This window comes from Salmo salar, chromosome ssa16, assembly GCF_905237065.1.
Source record: "Salmo salar chromosome ssa16, Ssal_v3.1, whole genome shotgun sequence".
NCBI lineage: Eukaryota > Metazoa > Chordata > Actinopteri > Salmoniformes > Salmonidae > Salmo > Salmo salar.
Window position 1 is genome coordinate 55,613,627 of NC_059457.1, and position 21,692 is coordinate 55,635,318.

At 45.7% G+C, this 21,692-nt stretch overlaps 1 protein-coding gene across 3 annotated transcripts in view; it reads left to right on the forward strand.

The window, feature by feature from the left end:
- LOC106574124 (sushi, nidogen and EGF-like domains 1) overlaps positions 1–21,692 on the forward strand; it is a 144,927-nt gene that overhangs the window by 88,897 nt on the left and 34,338 nt on the right. For all 3 annotated transcript variants that reach the window (XM_045697462.1, XM_045697464.1, XM_045697465.1), the window contains 6 exons: positions 2,676–2,732; positions 3,106–3,213; positions 14,770–14,862; positions 18,259–18,396; positions 19,403–19,522; positions 21,393–21,509. In XM_045697462.1, the coding sequence (XP_045553418.1) occupies positions 2,676–2,732; positions 3,106–3,213; positions 14,770–14,862; positions 18,259–18,396; positions 19,403–19,522; positions 21,393–21,509 (633 nt within the window). The remainder of the gene's footprint in view (positions 1–2,675; positions 2,733–3,105; positions 3,214–14,769; positions 14,863–18,258; positions 18,397–19,402; positions 19,523–21,392; positions 21,510–21,692) is intronic.

Sequence of the window (21,692 nt, forward strand, 5' to 3'; positions counted from 1 at the left end):
AGAAACAGGAGGTAGACTCTTGCCCTATGGGCCGTTCTCATCAAGCTGCCTCTCACTACAGAAACAGGAGGTAGACTCCTGCCCTATGGGCCGTTCTCATCAAGCTGCCTCTCGCTACAGAAACAGGAGATAGACTCCTGTCCTATGGGCCGTTCTCATCACGCTGACTCTCACTACAGAAACAGGAGATAGACTCCTGCCCTATGGGCCGTTCTCATCAAGCTGCCTCTCGCTACAGAAACAGGAGGTAGACTCCTGCCCTATGGGCCGTTCTCATCACGCTGCCTCTCACTACAGAAACAGGAGGTAGACTCCTGCCCTATGGGCCGTTCTCATCAAGCTGCCTCTCACTACAGAAACAGGAGGTAGACTCCTGCCCTATGGGCCGTTCTCATCACGCTGCCTCTCACTACAGAAACAGGAGGTAGACTCCTGCCCTATGGGCCGTTCTCATCACGCTGCCTCTCACTACAGAAACAGGAGGTAGACTCCTGCCCTATGGGCCGTTAGCATCAAGCTGCCTCACACTACAGAAACAGGAGCTAGACTCCTGCCCTATGGGCCGTTCTCATCAAGCTGCCTCTCACTACAGAAACAGGAGATAGACTCCTGCCCTATGGGCCGTTCTCATCAAGCTGCCTCTCACTACAGAAACAGGAGATAGACTCCTGTCCTATGGGCCGTTCTCATCAAGCTGCCTCTCACTACAGAAACAGGAGGTAGACTCCTGCCCTATGGGCCGTTCTCATCAAGCTGCCTCTCACTACAGAAACAGGAGGTAGACTCCTGCCCTATGGGCCGTTCTCATCAAGCTGCCTCTCACTACAGAAACAGGAGATAGACTCCTGCCCTATGGGCCGTTCTCATCAAGCTGCCTCTCACTACAGAAACAGGAGATAGACTCCTGCCCTATGGGCCGTTCTCATCAAGCTGCCTCTCACTACAGAAACAGGAGATAGACTCCTGCCCTATGGGCCGTTCTCATCAAGCTGCCTCTCACTACAGAAACAGGAGGTAGACTCCTGCCCTATGGGCCGTTCTCATCACGCTGCCTCTCACTACAGAAACAGGAGGTAGACTCCTGCCCTATGGGCCGTTCTAAGCTGCCTCTCACTACAGAAACAGGAGATAGACTCCTGTCCTATGGGCCGTTCTCATCAAGCTGCCTCTCACTACAGAAACAGGAGATAGACTCCTGCCCTATGGGCCGTTCTCATCACGCTGCCTCTCACTACAGAAACAGGAGGTAGACTCCTGCCCTATGGGCCGTTCTCATCAAGCTGCCTCTCACTACAGAAACAGGAGATAGACTCCTGCCCTATGGGCCGTTCTCATCAAGCTGCCTCTCACTACAGAAACAGGAGGTAGACTCCTGCCCTATGGGCCGTTCTCATCACGCTGCCTCTCACTACAGAAACAGGAGATAGACTCCTGCCCTATGGGCCGTTCTCATCACGCTGCCTCTCACTACAGAAACAGGAGGTAGACTCCTGCCCTATGGGCCGTTCTCATCAAGCTGCCTCTCACTACAGAAACAGGAGGTAGACTCCTGCCCTATGGGCCGTTCTGGCTCCGACAAGGCTTACTTAAGTCCCCTTTAGGGAATAGGGTACCATTTGGGATTCACCTACTTTTATTCTGCCAGTTTATGGCAGTTAGAGAGTAGACACACAACATGGGTCCTGGTCAGTACGAGGCCATTTGGGAATAGGGGACCATTTGGGAATAGGGGGCCATTTGGGAATAGGGGGCCATTTGGGAATTGGGGGCCATTTGGGAATAGGGGACCATTTGGGAATAGGGGGGCCATTTGGGAATAGGGGGCCATTTGGGAATAGGGGGCCATTTGGGAATTGGGGGCCATTTGGGAATAGGGGACCATTTGGGAATAGGGGACCATTTGGGAATTGGGGGCCATTTGGGAATAGGGGACCATTTGGGAATAGGGGACCATTTGGGAATAGGGGGCCATTTGGGAATAGGGGGCCATTTGGGAATTGGGGGCCATTTGGGAATAGGGGACCATTTGGGAATAGGGGACCAATTGGGATGCATCCTTACTCTGATTCTGAATGCCAGCTAGGCCATTTCTCTGGTTTAATTTACATGTTTGGAACAATGGTTCATGATATAAAATGTTACCGTAGACGGCCGGCGAGCCCTACTTCCTGCTCTCTGTTTTGACTTCCTGTAATAGAACATGTTTTCAATTGGGACAGCAGGTATTAAACGGAACGTGACTAACCTCTCTCTGGGAGGATGAGATGGGTGAGTTCACATCCCAAATGGTACTCTTTTCCCTTTATAGTGCACTACTTTTGACCAGGGGGCCATGGTACGTAGTGTACTGTATAGGCAACAAGGTGCCGTTTGGGAGCATCCTGAGAGTGGCTAGGAGCTCAGTGTTAGAGTGACCTGGTGGTTTGTTGAAAGGTTTTGCGGCGTCTCCTGTTTTCAGAGCTTCAGCATCGGTGTGGTTAGTTAATGGCTGAGAGCTGAGGCCTTGGCGATGGGCTTCTCCACCAAGAGCAACAACACGAAACAGAGAGAAAGAAAGAGCTCCCTTTGTGTAATATTGCTGTGGCGTAGTATGGCTGGCACACTATCCTTGTAACTGTCTGAATAATTCTTACAATTAGCTAGAAAGCCTCAAACTGTCTTATTTTCTTTCGTAGAGTTGGTGGTGGTCCATGTGAATTCATCGTCTACTCCTCAGCCTGAAAATCAAACAGGTAAGTGCTGGGTTATACGCTTGGAGGTCATTTGAATGTAGGTCATCAGACCGTCTAAGGTTTTGCCAGACAGAAACATGGAATCAGCTCGGAGTCTATTGGACAAAACCACCTCTCTCTGTCAAATAGAAAAAGAGCATTGGATATCTTGTATGTGATAAACGTCTTTCTCAGAGTTAATAATTTCCTAATCTTTTTTTTTATTTTTGATTTTTTTATTCCAAACACTTGTTTCAAAGTACTGTACTTTCCTGTTCTCTATGTGTTTTGGCATCATACACTGTGTTGCCTTAGGCCAAGTTATGGTATAAACTAAAGTAGATGTCCAGCCTCATCCTAACCTTCTATCCTGGTTCTCTTGTCTGTCTGGCAGTGTCCTGTGAGGGGGAAGGCTGTGAGAAACACCAGATCTGTGAACACACCGGCCCTGGGAGTTACAACTGCACATGTACACAAGGATTCTATGGTGACAACTGTGAAGGTAAAGTACTGACTGGCACAGACCCTGCTCTAGGTGGAGACAGACAGCAGGTCCAGGTCAGAGCCCTTTTCTAGTAGAGTCTAGGTGGAGACAGTTAGACAGCAGGTCCAGGTCAGAGCCGTTTCTAGTAGAGTCTAGGTGGAGACAGACAGCAGGTCCAGGTCAGAGCCCGTTTCTAGTAGAGTCTAGGTGGAGACAGACAGCAGGTCCAGGTCAGAGCCGTTTCTAGTAGAGTCTAGGTGGAGACAGTTAGACAGCAGGTCCAGGTCAGAGCCGTTTCTAGTAGAGTCTAGGTGGAGACAGACAGCAGGTACAGGTCAGAGCCGTTTCTAGTAGAGTCTAGGTGGAGACAGACAGCAGGTCCAGGTCAGAGCCCGTTTCTAGTAGAGTCTAGGTGGAGACAGACAGCAGGTCCAGGTCAGAGCCGTTTCTAGTAGAGTCTAGGTGGAGACAGTTAGACAGCAGGTCCAGGTCAGAGCCCGTTTCTAGTAGAGTCTAGGTGGAGACAGACAGCAGGTACAGGTCAGAGCCTTTTCTAGTAGAGTCTAGGTGGAGACAGACAGCAGGTACAGGTCAGAGCCGTTTCTAGTAGAGTCTAGGTGAAGACAGACAGCAGGTCCAGGTCAGAGCCCTTTTCTAGTAGAGTCTAGGTGAAGACAGACAGCAGGTCCAGGTCAGAGCCCTTTTCTAGTAGAGTCTAGGTGGAGACAGTTAGACAGCAGGTCCAGGTCAGAGCCCGTTTCTAGTAGAGTCTAGGTGGAGACAGTTAGACAGCAGGTCCAGGTCAGAGCCCGTTTCTAGTAGTCTAGTTGGAGACAGTTAGACAGCAGGTCCAGGTCAGAGCCCGTTTCTAGTAGAGTCTAGGTGGAGACAGTTAGACAGCAGGTCCAGGTCAGAGCCCGTTTCTAGTAGAGTCTAGGTGGAGACAGTTAGACAGCAGGTATATCAGTGGCGGTCAGTGACGTTTAAGATGAGGGAGGACGTTTTACTTTTCATGAGCACAGCCTTATTTCTATTACAACATATTGAATGTCATTCATATTCCAGTCACCCAGTTCAATGTAACATCGATAGGTTCAGGCTACTACATGATACTAGAATGTTCCCTGTACTCATCATGAGGTTATTACAACCTAGCCTATGAATGAAAGTTTACAATGTAGGTGAACACAGGTCGAGAGCTAAATTTGAGATGACAGACAGTGACACATGGACAGGCATTGACACATTCAATACCGCCTTGAACATTCTTACCTGCATCTAGCTGATCTAGGGAGTAATCATTAGTCCAACAATCGCAAACGAGAGTTTCTATTGGACAAATTCAGGTATGTTTATCCCCGTTTTGTTCCGTTTGCTTCCGTTTTAAGAAAAATTTTTCAACAGAATCGGTGGAATGAATACACCCCCTGATCACGCGTAAACACAGTTCCCTTTCTTAGCAGCCACGTGGTATTCAAATCAAATCAAACTATTTGTCACATGCACCGAATACAACAAGTGGAGACCTTACAGTGAAATGATGGTACCACATCGACTCGGTACCGGTACCCCTGTATACAGCCTCCACATTGACTCGGTACCGGTACCCCCTGTATATAGCCTCCACATCGACTCGGTACCGGTACCCCCTGTATATAGCCTCCACATCGACTCGGTACCGGTACCCCCTGTATATAGCCTCCACATTGACTCTGTACCGGTACACCCTGTATATAGCCTCCACATCGACTCTGTACCGGTACCCCCTGTATATAGTCTCCACATTGACTCTGTACCGGTACACCCTGTATATAGCCTCCACATCGACTCTGTACCGGTACCCCCTGTATATAGCCTCCACATTGACTCTGTACCGTAACACCCTGTATATAGCCTCCACATCGACTCGGTACCGGCACCCCTGTATATAGCCTCCACATTGACTCTGTACCGGTATCCCCCTGTATATAGTCTCCACATTGACTCTGTACCGGTACCCCCTGTATATAGCCTCCACATTGACTCTGTACCGTAACACCCTGTATATAGTCTCCACATTGACTCTGCACCGGTACCCCCTGTATATAGCCTCCACATTGACTCTGTACCGTAACACCCTGTATATAGTCTCCACATTGACTCTGTACCGGTACCCCCTGTATATAGCCTCCACATTGACTCTGTACCGTAACACCCTGTACATAGCCTCCACATCGACTCGGTACCAGTACCCTCTGTATATAGCCTCCACATTGACTCTGTACCGTAACACCCTGTACATAGCCTCCACATCGACTCGGTACCGGTACCCCCTGTATATAGCCTCCACATTGACTCTGTACCATAACACCCTGTATATAGCCTCCACATCGACTCGGTACCGGCACCCCTGTATATAGCCTCCACATTGACTCTGTACCGGTATCCCCCTGTATATAGTCTCCACATTGACTCTGTACCGGTACCCCCTGTATATAGCCTCCACATTGACTCTGTACCGGTACCCCCTGTATATAGCCTCCACATCGACTCGGTACCGGCACCCCTGTATATAGCCTCCACATTGACTCTGTACCGGTATCCCCCTGTATATAGTCTCCACATTGACTCTGTACCGGTACCCCCTGTATATAGCCTCCACATTGACTCTGTACCGTAACACCCTGTATATAGCCTCCACATCGACTCTGTACCGTAACACCCTGTATATAGCCTCCACATTGACTCTGTACCGTAACACCCTGTATATAACCTCCACATCGACTCTGTACCGTAACACCCTGTATATAGCCTCCACATCGACTCGGTACTGGCACCCCGTGTATATTCTTTGTGTTATCATCTAGCTGTAATATTTTCGGATTTTTCTCTCTGCATTGTTAGGAAGGGCCCGCAAGTAAGCATTTCACTGTTAGTCTACACCTGTTGTTTACCAAGCACGTGACAAACAAAATGTGATTTGGCTTGATCCCACAGGAATGTGCCTCAGTACCTGGAAGAAAGAAAGGACTGCTGTAGTCTGTTCTGCTGTGATAATAGAGGATGTTCATCTGTAACGCCCAGTTTACTAGGCGATCTGGGGAACAATTGCTTTATGGCCCATTTTTATTACTTTACTTACAAGGGGAAGTGCCGCTTTGTCTAGACTTGAAAGGACAGGGGCCTCTGTCTGGGCTGAAGCTGATGGTTGGTATTTATTCAGGTAGTTTCATCAGACAAGGGTGGTGTAATATGCCTTGCAGCAGGGCAGCAGAGTAGCGCAGAGCAGGGGCAAACTACTCCCTATACATTGCACTACTTTTGACCAGGAAACTCTGACAATCTGCATCCTGAATAGCACCCTATTCCCTACATAGTGCATTGCTTTTGACCATGGGGACTCTAACTACATCCCAAATGGCACCCTAGTCACTAGTTCCTACTACTGCTAGTCAAAAGTAGTGCACTAAGTAGGGAATAGGGTGCCATTTGTGACGAATTCACTGACTGTGCCACTTACTCCTCTGGATGAGGTCCATGGCGCCACTCTATGGTCCAGCTGTCTACTCTATGGTCCAGCTGTCTACTCTATGGTCCAGCTGTCTACTCTATGGGTCCTGCTGTTTACTCTATGGTCCTGCTGTCTACTCTATGATCCAGCTGTCTACTCTATGGTCCAGCTGTCTACTCTATGGTGCAGCTGTCTACTCTATGGTCCAGCTGTCTACTCTAGGGTCCAGCTGTCTACTCTAGGGTCCAGCTGTCTACTCTCTGGTCCTGCTGTCTACTCTATGGTCCAGCTGTCTACTCTATGGTCCTGCTGTCTACTCTATGGTCCAGCTGTCTACTCTATGGTCCAGCTGTCTACTCTATGGTCCAGCTGTCTACTCTCTGGTCCTGCTGTCTACTCTATGGTCCAGCTGTCTACTCTATGGTCCTGCTGTCTACCCTATGATCCTGCTGTCTACTCTATGATCCTGCTGTCTACTCTATGGTCCAGCTGTCTACTCTATGGTCCTGCTGTCTACCCTATGATCCTACTGTCTACTCTATGATCCTGCTGTCTACTCTATGGTCCAGCTGTCTACTCTATGGTCCTGCTGTCTACTCTATGGCGTAGCAGTCTGGTGTCTTTGTCTTCATCTTGTCGTGTCCTGTGTATATATCTTTTTATATATTTTTTTCTTCGCATATATTTTTTAAATATTTTTCTTAACCTCAACTTCAACATACTCTCTTGCAATCCGCCTCACCCAATGTGGTGCGGATCTGCTATTTTCTTTACTTCAGAACCGGAACCCCCAACAGAAGCTAGCCAGCTAACTAGCTACTAGCTAGTAGTCAGCTAGCCACTGCTAGCGGTCATCAGCTAACCTTTAGCCCGGACAACTCCTGCCAGTCTGCATAGCGCGATTCAACCCAGAGCATATCGGACTTCTTCTTCTCCATATCCCCGGATTCCTACCGCAAGCTCTGAACCTTTTCACCTGGATCATCGCAGCTAGCTAGATGCTATCCTAGTGGCTACTCCTGGCTAACGTCTCTGTCCCGAAGCAAGCACCAATTAGCCTGGAGCTAGCCTATGCTAGGCCCATTTCCCAGCTAGCTGAAGAGGTCCATCAGCCACTCCTTGGGCTACAATACCTACAGAATTTTGTCAATTGGCCTGGACCCCGTTTACTGCCGATACGGAGCCCCGCCGATCCATCATGACTGGACTACCGACGTAATCCGCCCGAGGGTTTTTTTCAACAGGCTCCTCCGTCACGACGTCCCCTGAATGCCCATCTGCTAGCCTGCTAGCTGCTAGCTGCTAGCTGTCTAGAGCGTATCGAACTGTTAGCTGAAGAGGTCCATCAGCCAATTTCTTGGGCTACTATACCTATTTTGCTAATTGGCCTGGACCCTTTTACTAAACGGAGCCCTGCTGATCCAGCACGACTGGTCTGCTGACGTAACTGCACAAGGGGGGTACAACAGACCTCCTCCGTCGCGACGTCACTCTAAGGCCCTTCTGCTAGCCTGCTATCCCTGGCCCGCTAGCTGTCTGAATCGCCGCGCCTCACCTGGCTACTGACTGGACCCTATGATCACTCGGCTACGCATGCCTCTCCCTAATGTCAATTTGCCTTGTCCATTGCTGTTTTGGTTAGTGATTATTGTCTTATTTCACTGTAGAGCCTCCAGCCCTGCTCAATATGCCTTAACTAACCCATTTGTTCCACCTCCCACACATGCGGTGACCTCACCTGGTTTAAATGGTGTCTCTAGAGACAATACCTTTCTCATCGTCACTCAATTCCACTGTATTCACATCCTACCATACATTTGTCTGTACATTATGCCTTGAATCTATTCTACCGCGCCCAGAAACCTGCTCCCTTTTACTCTCTGTTCCAAACGTACTAGATGACCAGTTCTTATAGCCGTTAGCCGTACCCTTACCCTACTCCTCCTCTGTTCCTCTGGAGATGTAGAGGTTAATCCAGGCCCTGCAGTATCTAGCTCCACTCCCATTCCCCAGGCGCTCTCATTTGTTGACTTCTGTAACCGTAAAAGCCTTGGTTTCATGCATGTTAACATTAGAAGCCTCCTCCCTAAGTTTGTTTTATTCACTGCTTTAGCACACTCTGCCAACCCAGATGGCCTAGCCGTGTCTGAATCCTGGCTTAGGAAGGCCACCAAAAACCCTGAAATTTCCATCCCTAACTATAACATTTTCCGACAAGATAGAACTGCCAAAGGGGACGGAGTTGCAATCTACTGCAGAGATAGCCTGCAGAGTTCTGTCTTACAATCCAGGTCTGTGCCCAAACAATTTGAGCTTCTACTTTTAAAAATCCACCTTTCCAGAAACAAGTCTCTCACCGTTGCCGCTTGCTATAGACCACCTTCTGCCCCCAGCTGTGCCCTGGACACCATATGTGAATTGATTGCCTCCCATCTATCTTCAGAGCTCGTGCTGTTAGGTGACCTAAACTGGGACATGCTTAACACCCCGGCCATCCTACAATCTAAGTGTGATGCCCTCAATCTCACACAAATTATCAATGAACCTACCAGGTACAACCCCAAATCCGTAAACATTGGCACCCTCATAGATATCATCCTAACCAACCTGCCCTCCAAATACACCTCTGCTGTCTTCAACCAGGATCTCAGCAATCACTGCCTCATTGCCTGCGTCCGTAAAGGGTCTGCGGTCAAACGACCACCACTTATCACTGTCAAACGCTCCCTAAAACAGTTCAGCGAGCAGGCCTTTCTAATCAACCTGGCCTGGGTATCCTGGAAGGATATTGACCTCATTCCGTCAGTAGAAGATGCCTGGTTATTCTTTAAAAGTGCTTTCCTCGCCATCTTAAATAAGCATGCCCCATTCAAAAAATGTAGAACCAGGAACAGATACAGCCCTTTGATTACTCCAGACCTGACTGCCCTTGACCAACACAAAAACATCCTGTGGCGTTCTGCATTAGCATCGAACAGCCCTCGCGATATGCAACTTTTCAGGGAAGTTAAGAACCAATATACACAGGCAGTTAGGAAAGCAAAGGCTAGCTTTTTCAAATTGAAATTTGCATCCTGTAACACAAACTCCAAAAAAGATCTGGGACACTGTAAAGTCCATGGAGAATAAGAGCACCTCCTCCCAGCTGCCCACTGCACTGTGGCTAGGAAACCCTGTCACCACCGATAAATCCACAATAATTGAGAATTTCAATAAGCATTTTTCTACCGCTGGCCATGCTTTACACCTGGCTACCCCTACCCCGAGCAACAGCCCTGCACCCGCCACAGCAACTTGCCCAAGCCTCCCACATTTCTCCTTCACCCAAATCCAGATAGCTGATGTTCTGAAAGAGCGGCAAAATCTGGACCCCTACAAATCAGTCGGGCTAGACAATCTGGACCATTCTTTCTAAAAGTATCCGCCGAAATTGTTGCAACCCCTATTACTAGCTTGTTCAACCTCTCTTTCATATCATCTGAGATCCCCAAAGAATGGAAAGCTGCCGCAGTCATTCCCCTTTTCAAAATGGGAGACCCTCTAGACCCAAACTGCTACAGACCTATATCTGTCCTACCTTGCCTTTCTAAGTCTTCGAAAGCCAAGTTAACAAACAGATCACCGACCATTTCGAATCCCACCATACCTTTTCCCGCTATGCAATCTGGTTTCCGAGCTGGTCATGGGTGCATCTCAGCCCTAAACAATATCATAACCGCCATCGATAAGAGACAATACTGTGCAGCTGTATTCATCAACCTGGCCAAGGCTTTCGACTCTGTCAATCACAACATTCTCATCGGCAGACTCAACAGCTTTGGTTTCTCAAATGACTACCTCGCCTGGTTCACCAACTACTTCTCAGACAGAGTTCAGTGTGTCAAATCGGAGGGCCTGTTGTCCGGACCTCAGGCAGTCTCTATGGGCGTGCCACAGGGTTCAATTCTCGGGCCGACTCTTTTCTCTGTATATATCAATGATGTCGCTCTTGCTGCTGGTGAGTCTCTGATCCACCTCTACGCAGACGACGCCATTCTGTATACTTCTGGCCCTTCTTTGGACACTGTGTTAACTAACCTCCCGACGAGCTTCAATGCCATACATTGTGGCCTCCTTCTGCTCTTAAATGCTAGTAAAACTAAATGCATGCTCTTCAACCGATCGCTGCCCACACCTGCCCGCCCGTCTAGCATCACTTCTCTGGACGGTTCTGACCTAGAATATGTGGACAACTACAAATACCTAGGTGTCTGGTTAGACTGTAAACTCTCCTTCCAGACTCAAATTAAGCATCACCAATCCAAAATTAAATCTAGAATCAGCTTCCTATTTCGCAACAAAGCATCCTTCACTCATGCTGCCAAACATACCCTCGTAAAACTGACCATCCTACCGATTCTTGACTTCTGCGATGTCATTTACAAAATAGCCTCCAACACTCCACTCAGCAAATTGGATGCAGTCTATTACAGTGCCATCCGTTTTGTCAACAAAGCCCCATATACTACCCACCACTGCGACCTGTATGCTGTCGCTGGCCCTCGCTTCATATTCGTCGCCAAACCCACTGGCTCCAGGTCATCTATAAGTCTTTGCTAGGTAAAGCCCCACCTTATCTCAGCTCACTGGTCACCATAGCAGCACACACCCGTAGCACGCGCTCCAGCAGGTATATTTCACTGGTCACCCCCAAATCCAATTCCTCTTTTGGCCGCCTTTCCTTCCAGCTCTCTGCTGCCAATGACTGGAACGAATTGCAAAACTCACTGAAGCTGGAGACTCATATCTCCCTCATTAACTTTAAGCACCAGCTGTCAGAGCAGCTCACAGATCATTGCACCTGTACATAGCCCATCTGTAAATAGCCCATCCAACTACCTCATCCCCATACTGTTATTTATTTTATGTTTTTTCTCCTTTGCACCCCAGTATCTCTACCTTCACATTCATCTTCTGCACATCTATCACTCCAGTGTTTAATTGCTAAATTGTAATTATTTCGCCACTATGGCCTATTTATTACCTTATCTTACCTCATTTGCACACACTGTATATATACTTTCTTCTATTGTGTTAATGACTGTATGTTTGTTTATGCCATGTATTGTGTTGTTGTTGTTTGTGTCACACTGCTTTGCTTTATCTTGGCCAGGTCACAGTTGTAAATGAGAACTTGTTCTCAACTGGCCTACCTGGTTAAATAAAGGTGAAATAAAATAAAATGTAAATAAAATGGTGCAGCTGTCTACTCTATGGTCCTGCTGTCTACTCTATGGTCCTGCTGTCTACTCTATGGTCCTGTTGTCTACTCTAGGGTCCTGTTGTCTACTCTAGGGTCCAGCTGTCTACTCTATGGTCCAGCTGTCTACTCTATGGTCCAGCTGTCTACTCTATGGTCCAGCTGTCTACTCTATGGTCCTGCTGTCTACTCTATGGTCCTGCTGTCTACTCTATGGTCCAGCTGTCTACTCTATGGTCCAGCTGTCTACTCTATGGTCCAGCTGTCTACTCTATGGTCCAGCTGTCTACTCTATGGTCCTGCTGTCTACTCTATGGTCCTGCTGTCTACTCTATGGTCCTGCTGTCTACTCTATGGTCCTGCTGTCTACTCTATGGTCCTGCTGTCTACTCTATGGTCCAGCTGTCTACTCTATGGTCCTGCTGTCTACTCTATGGTCCTGCTGTCTACTCTATGGTCCTGCTGTCTACTCTATGGGTCCTGCTGTCTACTCTATGGAACAGCTGCTTGCTGCATAAACCACATGACATATCCTGTGTTATTGTACTGCTACCTCTAGTACTATTTCACCTCCTTAGAGGGAAATATCATACTGTGCCATAGATCCCAAATGGCACCCTATTCCCTATAGACCCTGTTGAAAAGTAGTGCACTAAATAGGGAATTGGGTATAATTTGGGATGCAGTCTATGTGTGTGTTAGGAAATGGACAATGTGTTTTCATAACCGGTGGGTAGGTTCTCCCGCGAGACATTGGTTTCCCCCACTGAGGCTGAAGTCCTGTTGCCACGGTCAACACAGATTTATTCCTCAGCTCCAAAAAGCTCTTTAATAGTATGTGAGCCATTGCAAATTCATGCTACTCCTCACCCTTGAGCTGAAGTAACTATCAAGGCTTATATAGACTCTCCTAAATCTTCCAAATACTTTCCTGCCTGGCTCACTTGGAAGGCCCTGTGGAAAAAGGACTAGGATCCTCGGGACAGGGAAAGTAGCAGAAGAGAGAAGGACAGGGAAAGAGAGAGAGAGAGAAGGAGAGAGAGAAGGTAACAGGACACAGGATGGATGGAGAGCCTCCTAATCGGTCCTCGTAGATCAAAGAGAAAACACACGGCCAATGAAAACCTCTCCAGCTAATTAAACAGTCCATTAATTTGCCCCAGGGGGCATAGCTCCATTTTGATAATTTTTGAGTCCCAAATGGCACCCTATTCCCTATATAGTGCATGACTATTGACCAGGGCCCATAGGGCTCTGGTCGAATGCAGTACACTACATAGGGAATAGGCTGATATTCGGGACACAGCCCACAAAACATGTTCCATATCACGAGAAAAATAATACCCAGCCGTCGTCCTTCCTGCTAACCCCCCTGACTTCAAAGGGAAGTCGTTTAGCAGTGATATATCCACTGCCTTTGTTCTTCACTGCTGCAATTCGAAGGCAGAGAGAGGAGAGAAACATTTAAATATTCCTTTATTTAGCATTGATAGCAGCCACTTCCTTTATTTAGCAGTGATACAGCCACTTTCTTTATTTAGCAGTGATACAGCCACTTCCTTTATTTAGCAGTGATACAGACGCTTCCATTGATCCACACTGCTACAAGTAGGCAGAGAGAGGAAAATGAAATAATTCTTCCAGTTTGGACTGAAGGAAGGAGACAAGGAGCCTGCTGACTGACTAACAGACTGAGAACGGTCTGGTCCTGTGAACTACAGCTAGCTATGAGAACGGTCTGGTCCTGTGAACTACAGCTAGCTATGAGAACGGTCTGGTCCTGTGAACTACAGCTAGCTATGAGAACGGTCTGGTCCTGTGAACTACAGCTAGCTATGAGAACGGTCTGGTCCTGTGAACTACAGCTAGCTATGAGAACGGTCTGGTCCTGTGAACTACAGCTAGCTATGAGAACGGTCTGGTCCTGTGAACTACAGCTAGCTATGAGATAAAGATGTAGGGTAGGAAAATGGCCCTGAATCAATGGGACATTTACAGTAAAGGGGTACTGTAGATGTTCTCTGAGACTGGGGTACTGTAGATGTTCTCTGAGACTGGGGTACTGTAGATGTTCTCTGGGACTGGGCTACTGTAGATGTTCTCTGGGACTGGGGTACTGTAGATGTTCTCTGGGGTACTGTAGATGTTCTCTGGGACTAGGGTACTGTAGATGTTCTCTGGGGTACTGTAGATGTTCTCTGGGGTACTGTAGATGTTCTCTGGGGTACTGTAGATGTTCTCTGGGGTACTGTAGATGTTCTCTGTGACTGGGGTACTGTCGATGTTCTCTGGGACTGGGGTACTGTAGATGTTCTCTGGGGTACTGTCGATGTTCTCTGTGACTGGGGTACTGTAGATGTTCTCTGGGGTACTGTAGATGTTCTCTGTGACTGGGGTACTGTAGATGTTCTCTGGGGTACTGTAGATGTTCTCTGGGACTGGGGTACTGTAGATGTTTTCTGGGACTAGGGTACTGTAGATGTTCTCTGGGGTACTGTAGATGTTCTCTGGGACTGGGGTACTGTAGATGTTCTCTGGGGTACTGTAGATGTTCTCTGGGACTGGGGTACTGTAGATGTTCTCTGGGACTGGGGTACTGTAGATGTTCTCTGGGGTACTGTAGATGTTCTCTGGGACTGGGGTACTGTAGATGTTCTCTGTGACTGGGGTACTGTTGAAGCTGCCGCTCTAAACGTGTTACAGACCTCTGAGGTTGTACATGTACCTTATCAACGGCTATCCCTGTAATCCTGTAGCAAATTACCCAACATGCTATGAGCTGTTCTGTGTCTTTTCAGTCAGTGTCTGTGACCTCTTCTCTTCTGTCTGTGTCTGTCATCCACAGAGGAGTGTCTGTGCCAGAATGGTGGCGTCTGTGTGGAAGTGAATGGGACCTGTGACTGCCCCTCAGGCTTCACCGGACTCTACTGTCAGTTCGGTATGTATCATATTATATACTGGACTCTACTGTCAGTTTGGTACATATCATATTATATACTGGACTCTACTGTCAGTTTGGTACATATCATATACTGGACTCTACTGTCAGTTCGGTACATATCATATTATATACTGGACTCTACTGTCAGTTTGGTACATATCATATCATATACTGGACTCTACTGTCAGTTCGGTACATATCATATTATATACTGGACTCTACTGTCAGTTTGGTACATATCATATTATATACTGGACTCTACTGTCAGTTTGGTACATATCATATTATATACTGGACTCTACTGTCAGTTTGGTACATATCATATTATATACTGGACTCTACTGTCAGTTTGGTACATATCATATTATATACTGGACTCTACTGTCAGTTTGGTACATATCATATACTGGACTCTACTGTCAGTTTGGTACATATCATATTATATACTGGACTCTACTGTCAGTTTGGTACATATCATATTATATACTGGACTCTACTGTCAGTTTGGTACATATTATATACTGGACTCTACTGTCAGTTTGGTACATATCATATTATATACTGGACTCTACTGTCAGTTTGGTACATATCATATACTGGACTCTACTGTCAGTTTGGTACATATCATATACTGGACTTTACTGTCAGTTTGGTACATATCATATTATATACTGGACTCTACTGTCAGTTTGGTACATATCATATTATATACTGGACTCTACTGTCAGTTTGGTACATATCATATTATATACTGGACTCTACTGTCAGTTTGGTACATATCATATTATATACTGGACTCTACTGTCAGTTCGGTACATATCATATTATATACTGGACTCTACTGTCAGTTTGGTACATATCATATACTGGACTCTACTGTCAGTTTGGTACATATCATATTATATACTGGACTCTACTGTCAGTTCGGTATGTATCATATCATATACTGGACTCTACTGTCAGTTTGGTACATATCATATTATATACTGGACTCTACTGTCAGTTTGGTACATATCATATACTGGACTCTACTGTCAGTTCGGTACATATCATATTATATACTGGACTCTACTGTCAGTTCGGTACATATCATATTATATACTGGACTCTACTGTCAGTTTGGTACATATCATATCATATACTGGACTCTACTGTCAGTTTGGTACATATCATATTATATACTGGACTCTACTGTCAGTTTGGTACATATCATATTATATACTGGACTCTACTGTCAGTTTGGTACATATCATATTATATACTGGACTCTACTGTCAGTTTGGTACATATCATATACTGGACTCTACTGTCAGTTTGGTACATATCATATTATATACTGGACTCTACTGTCAGTTTTGTACATATCATATTATATACTGGACTCTACTGTCAGTTTGGTACATATCATATTATATACTGGACTCTACAGTCAGTTCGGTACATATCATATTATATACTGGACTCTACTGTCAGTTTGGTACATATCATATCATATACTGGACTCTACTGTCAGTTTGGTACATATCATATTATATACTGGACTCGACTGTCCGTTTGGTACATATCATATTATATACTGGACTCTACTGTCAGTTTGGTACATATCATATACTGGACTCTACTGTCAGTTTGGTACATATCATATTATATACTGGACTCTACTGTCAGTTCGGTATGTATCATATCATATACTGGACTCTACTGTCAGTTTGGTACATATCATATTATATACTGGACTCTACTGTCAGTTTGGTACATATCATATTATATACTGGACTCTACTGTCAGTTTGGTACATATCATATTATATACTGGACTCTACTGTCAGTTTGGTACATATTATATACTGGACTCTACTGTCAGTTTGGTACATATCATATTATATACTGGACTCTACTGTCAGTTTGGTACATATCATATACTGGACTCTACTGTCAGTTTGGTACATATCATATTATATACTGGACTCTACTGTCAGTTTGGTACATATCATATTATATACTGGACTCTACTGTCAGTTTTGTACATATTATATACTGGACTCTACTGTCAGTTTGGTACATATCATATTCTGGACTTTACTGTCAGTTTGGTACATATCATATTATATACTGGACTCTACTGTCAGTTTGGTACATATCATATTATATACTGGACTCTACTGTCAGTTTGGTACATATCATATACTGGACTCTACTGTCAGTTTGGTACATATCATATTATATACTGGACTCTACTGTCAGTTCGGTATGTATCATATCATATACTGGACTCTACTGTCAGTTTGGTACATATCATATTATATACTGGACTCTACTGTCAGTTTGGTACATATCATATTATATACTGGACTCTACTGTCAGTTTGGTACATATCATATTATATACTGGACTCTACTGTCAGTTTGCTACATATTATATACTGGACTCTACTGTCAGTTTGGTACATATCATATACTGGACTCTACTGTCAGTTTGGTACATATCATATTATATACTGGACTCTACTGTCAGTTTGGTACATATCATATTATATACTGGACTCTACTGTCAGTTTTGTACATATTATATACTGGACTCTACTGTCAGTTTGGTACATATCATATACTGGACTTTACTGTCAGTTTGGTACATATCATATTATATACTGGACTCTACTGTCAGTTTGGTACATATCATATTATATACTGGACTCTACTGTCAGTTTGGTACATATCATATACTGGACTCTACTGTCAGTTTGGTACATATCATATTATATACTGGACTCGACTGTCAGTTTGGTACATATCATATTATATACTGGACTCTACTGTCAGTTTGGTACATATCATATTATATACTGGACTCTACTGTCAGTCTGGTACATATCATATACTGGACTCTACTGTCAGTATGGTACATATCATATTATATACTGGACTCTACTGTCAGTTTGGTACATATCATATTATATACTGGACTTTACTGTCAGTTTGGTACATATGATATTATATACTGGACTCTACTGTCAGTCTGGTACATATCATATTATATTCTGGACTCTACTGTCAGTTTGGTACATATCATATTATATACTGGACTCTACTGTCAGTTTGGTACATATCATATTATATACTGGACTCTACTGTCAGTTTGGTATGTATCATATATATTATATTAAACACTAGACTGTAATTGGAAACAGACAGAGGCACTCCTAGTGAATCTCATGCTGTGGAATGTACCTTACTTACAATTTGTTAGCATCACACAGTACCATTACCAGAGTAAGTAGGCGGTAAATATGCCTTTTCAGATAGTCAGATTAGGCTTGAATAGTGACTGTCCTTCACTTCGTGTTGTCATGTTTAACATGCTGTTTCTCTCTTTCTGACCGTCCTGTCCTCCTCAGAGGTGACCCAGACCCCATGCAGCAACAGCAGGCCGTGTCCTGACGGAGGACCCTGTCTGGAGTACGGAGGAACCTACCTGTGTACCTGTCAGACAGGTGTGGCAGACTTAGATCACAGGGACTTCTATCCTCCCTATGGTAAGAGCCTACTGTCTTCTTCTTCTTCTTCACCTCCTCCTCTTCCTTCTCCTGCTCCTCCACCTCCTCCTTCTCGTCCTCCTCCTCCACCTCCTCCTCGTCCTCCTCCTCCACCTCCTCCTTCTCCTCCTTGTCCTCCTCCACCTCCTTCTCCTCCTTCTCTTCCTCCTCCATTTCCTCCTTCTGCTCCTCCTCCTCTTCCTCCTCCTTCTCTTCCTCCTCCTCTTCCTCCTGATCTTCCTCCTCCTTCTCTTCCTCCTCCTCCTCTTCCTACTCCGCCTCCTCTTCCTCCCGATCTTCCTCCTCCTTCTTCTCTCCTACCATGTGGTCCCAAGGAACAGGCCCCTCTGACTCTGTTCTATAGTGTTGCTGTACACCAGAGCCTGGTTACTATAGTGATAAACAAACTCTATGCCAGGCCAGTCTCTCGTGTCGAGGCGGGTGGCTCGCGGTGTGTGTGTGTGAGAGTCACATTCACTGTTTGGGAAAGATAAATTGAAATAGGATTTATTCTGGAGTTGACTAATTGTGGAGATAATGTTTCAGCCCTGCCTGCCATGAAGTGGCAAATCATCAATGTGTTTCTGATGACTGAACCGTACCCACACAATCACATTAAAGTTAGGAGGTTTTACCTCCCTCTGGTGTGTGTGTGTGTGTGTGTGTGTGTGTGTGTGTGTGTGTGTGTGTGTGTGTGTGTGTGTGTGTGTGTGTGTGTTGTGGTGGACTGCGGTCAAGTCGTTGTGTGTTGTGATGGAATGCGGTCAAGTCGTTGTGTGTTGTGATGGAATGCGGTCAAGTCGGTGTGTGTTGTGATGGAATGCGGTCAAGTCGGTGTGTGTTGTGATGGAATGCGGTCAAGTCGGTGTGTGTTGTGATGGAATGCGGTCAAGTCGTTGTGTGTTGTGATGGAATGCGGTCAAGTCGGTGTGTGTTGTGATGGAATGCGGTCAAGTCGGTGTGTGTTGTGATGGAATGCGGTCAAGTCGGTGTGTGTGTTTTCCAGTACAGCCTCGATCGGTCTGTGATTCGTCTCCGTGTCTGAACGGAGGTCACTGCTATGAGAGAGATGGAGGCTACACCTGCGAGTGCAAGCATGGATACAGAGGGAAGCACTGTGAGAAAGGTAGTACCCTGGGAAACATTTACCCCATTACCCTGGGAAACATTTACCTCATTACCCTGGGAAACATTTACCCCATTACCCTGGGAAACATTTACCCCATTACCCTGGGAAACATTTACCCCATTACCCTGGGAAACATTTACCCCATTACCCTGGGAAACATTTACCCCATTACCCTGGGAAACATTTACCTAATTTCCCTGGGAAACATTTACCTCATTACCCTGGGAAACATTTACCTCATTACCCTGGGAAACATTTAGCTCATTTCCCTGGGAAACATTTACCTCATTACCCTGGGAAACATTTACCCCATTACCCTGGGAAACATTTACCCCATTACCATGGGAAACATTTACCTCATTTCCCTGTGAAACATTTACCTCATTACCCTGGGAAACATTTACCCCATTACCCTGGGAAACATTTACCCCATTACCATGGGAAACATTTACCCCATTACCCAGGGTAACATTTACCTCATTACCCTGGGAAACATTTAACCCATTACCATGGGAAACATTTACCTAATTTCCCTGGGAAACATTTACCTCATTACCCTGGGAAACATTTACCCCATTACCCAGGGTAACATTTACCTCATTACCCTGGGAACATTTACCCCATTACCCTGGGAAACATTTACCTCATTACCCTGGGAAACATTTACCCCATTACCCCAGGAAACATTTACCCCATTACCCTGGGAAACATTTACCCCATTACCCTGGGAAACATTTACCCCATTACCCTGGGAAACATTTACCTCATTACCCTGGGAAACATTTAGCTCATTTCCCTGGGAAACATTTACCTCATTACCCTGGGAAACATTTACCCCATTACCCTGGGAAACATTTACCCCATTACCATGGGAAACATTTACCTCATTTCCCTGGGAAACATTTACCTCATTACCCTGGGAAACATTTACCCCATTACCCTGGGAAACATTTACCCCATTACCATGGGAAACATTTACCCCATTACCCAGGGTAACATTTACCTCATTACCCTGGGAAACATTTAACCCATTACCATGGGAAACATTTACCTAATTTCCCTGGGAAACATTTACCTCATTACCCTGGGAAACATTTACCCCATTACCCAGGGTAACATTTACCTCATTACCCTGGGAAACATTTACCCCATTACCCTGGGAAACATTTACCTCATTACCCTGGGAAACATTTACCCCATTACCCTGGGAAACATTTACCCCATTACCCTGGGAAACATTTACCCCATTACCCTAGGAAACATTTACCCCATTACCCTTAGAAACATTTACCTCATTACCCTGGGAAACATTTACCCCATTACCCTGGGAAACATTTACCCCATTACCCAGGGTAACATTTACCTCATTACCCTGGGAAACATTTAACCCATTACCATGGGAAACATTTACCTAATTTCCCTGGGAAACATTTACCTCATTACCCTGGGAAACATTTACCTCATTACCCTGGGAAACATTTAGCTCATTTCCCTGGGAAACATTTACCTCATTACCCTGGGAAACATTTACCCCATTACCCTGGGAAACATTTACCCCATTACCATGGGAAACATTTACCTCATTTCCCTGGGAAACATTTACCTCATTACCCTGGGAAACAATTACCTCATTACCCTGGGAAACATTTACCCCACTACCCTGGGAAACATTTAGCCTGTTTGCCTGGGTGGGGGTCCCTTTTGGACCCCTAACTGGAACCAAACAGGGTTCTTCAAAGGGTTCTCCGATGGGGCCAGCCGAAGAACCCTTTTTGGTTCTAGATAGCACCTTTATTTCTAAGAGTGTACTGCATTAATTCCCCTCAACACTGATTGATGGATGTGAATATGTTCTCTCCTACCCCAGTCAGACTCAATACCTGTGCCTCTGGCCTGTGCCGTAATGGAGGCTCCTGTAAAGAGGAGGCAGGGAGTTACCTGTGTGTCTGTCCATACAGGTTCACTGGAAAACACTGTGAAGTGGGTGAGTTCTCTCTCCCTCCCTCGCTCACTCTTTCTCTTCTATCTCCTTCTCTCTCTCTCTCTCTCTCTCTCTCACTTTCTCTTCTCTCTCTCTCTCTCACTCTTTCTCTTCTCTCTCTTTCTCTCACTCTCACTTTCTTTTCTCTCTCTCTCTCTCTCTCTCTCTCTCTCTCTCTCTCTCTCT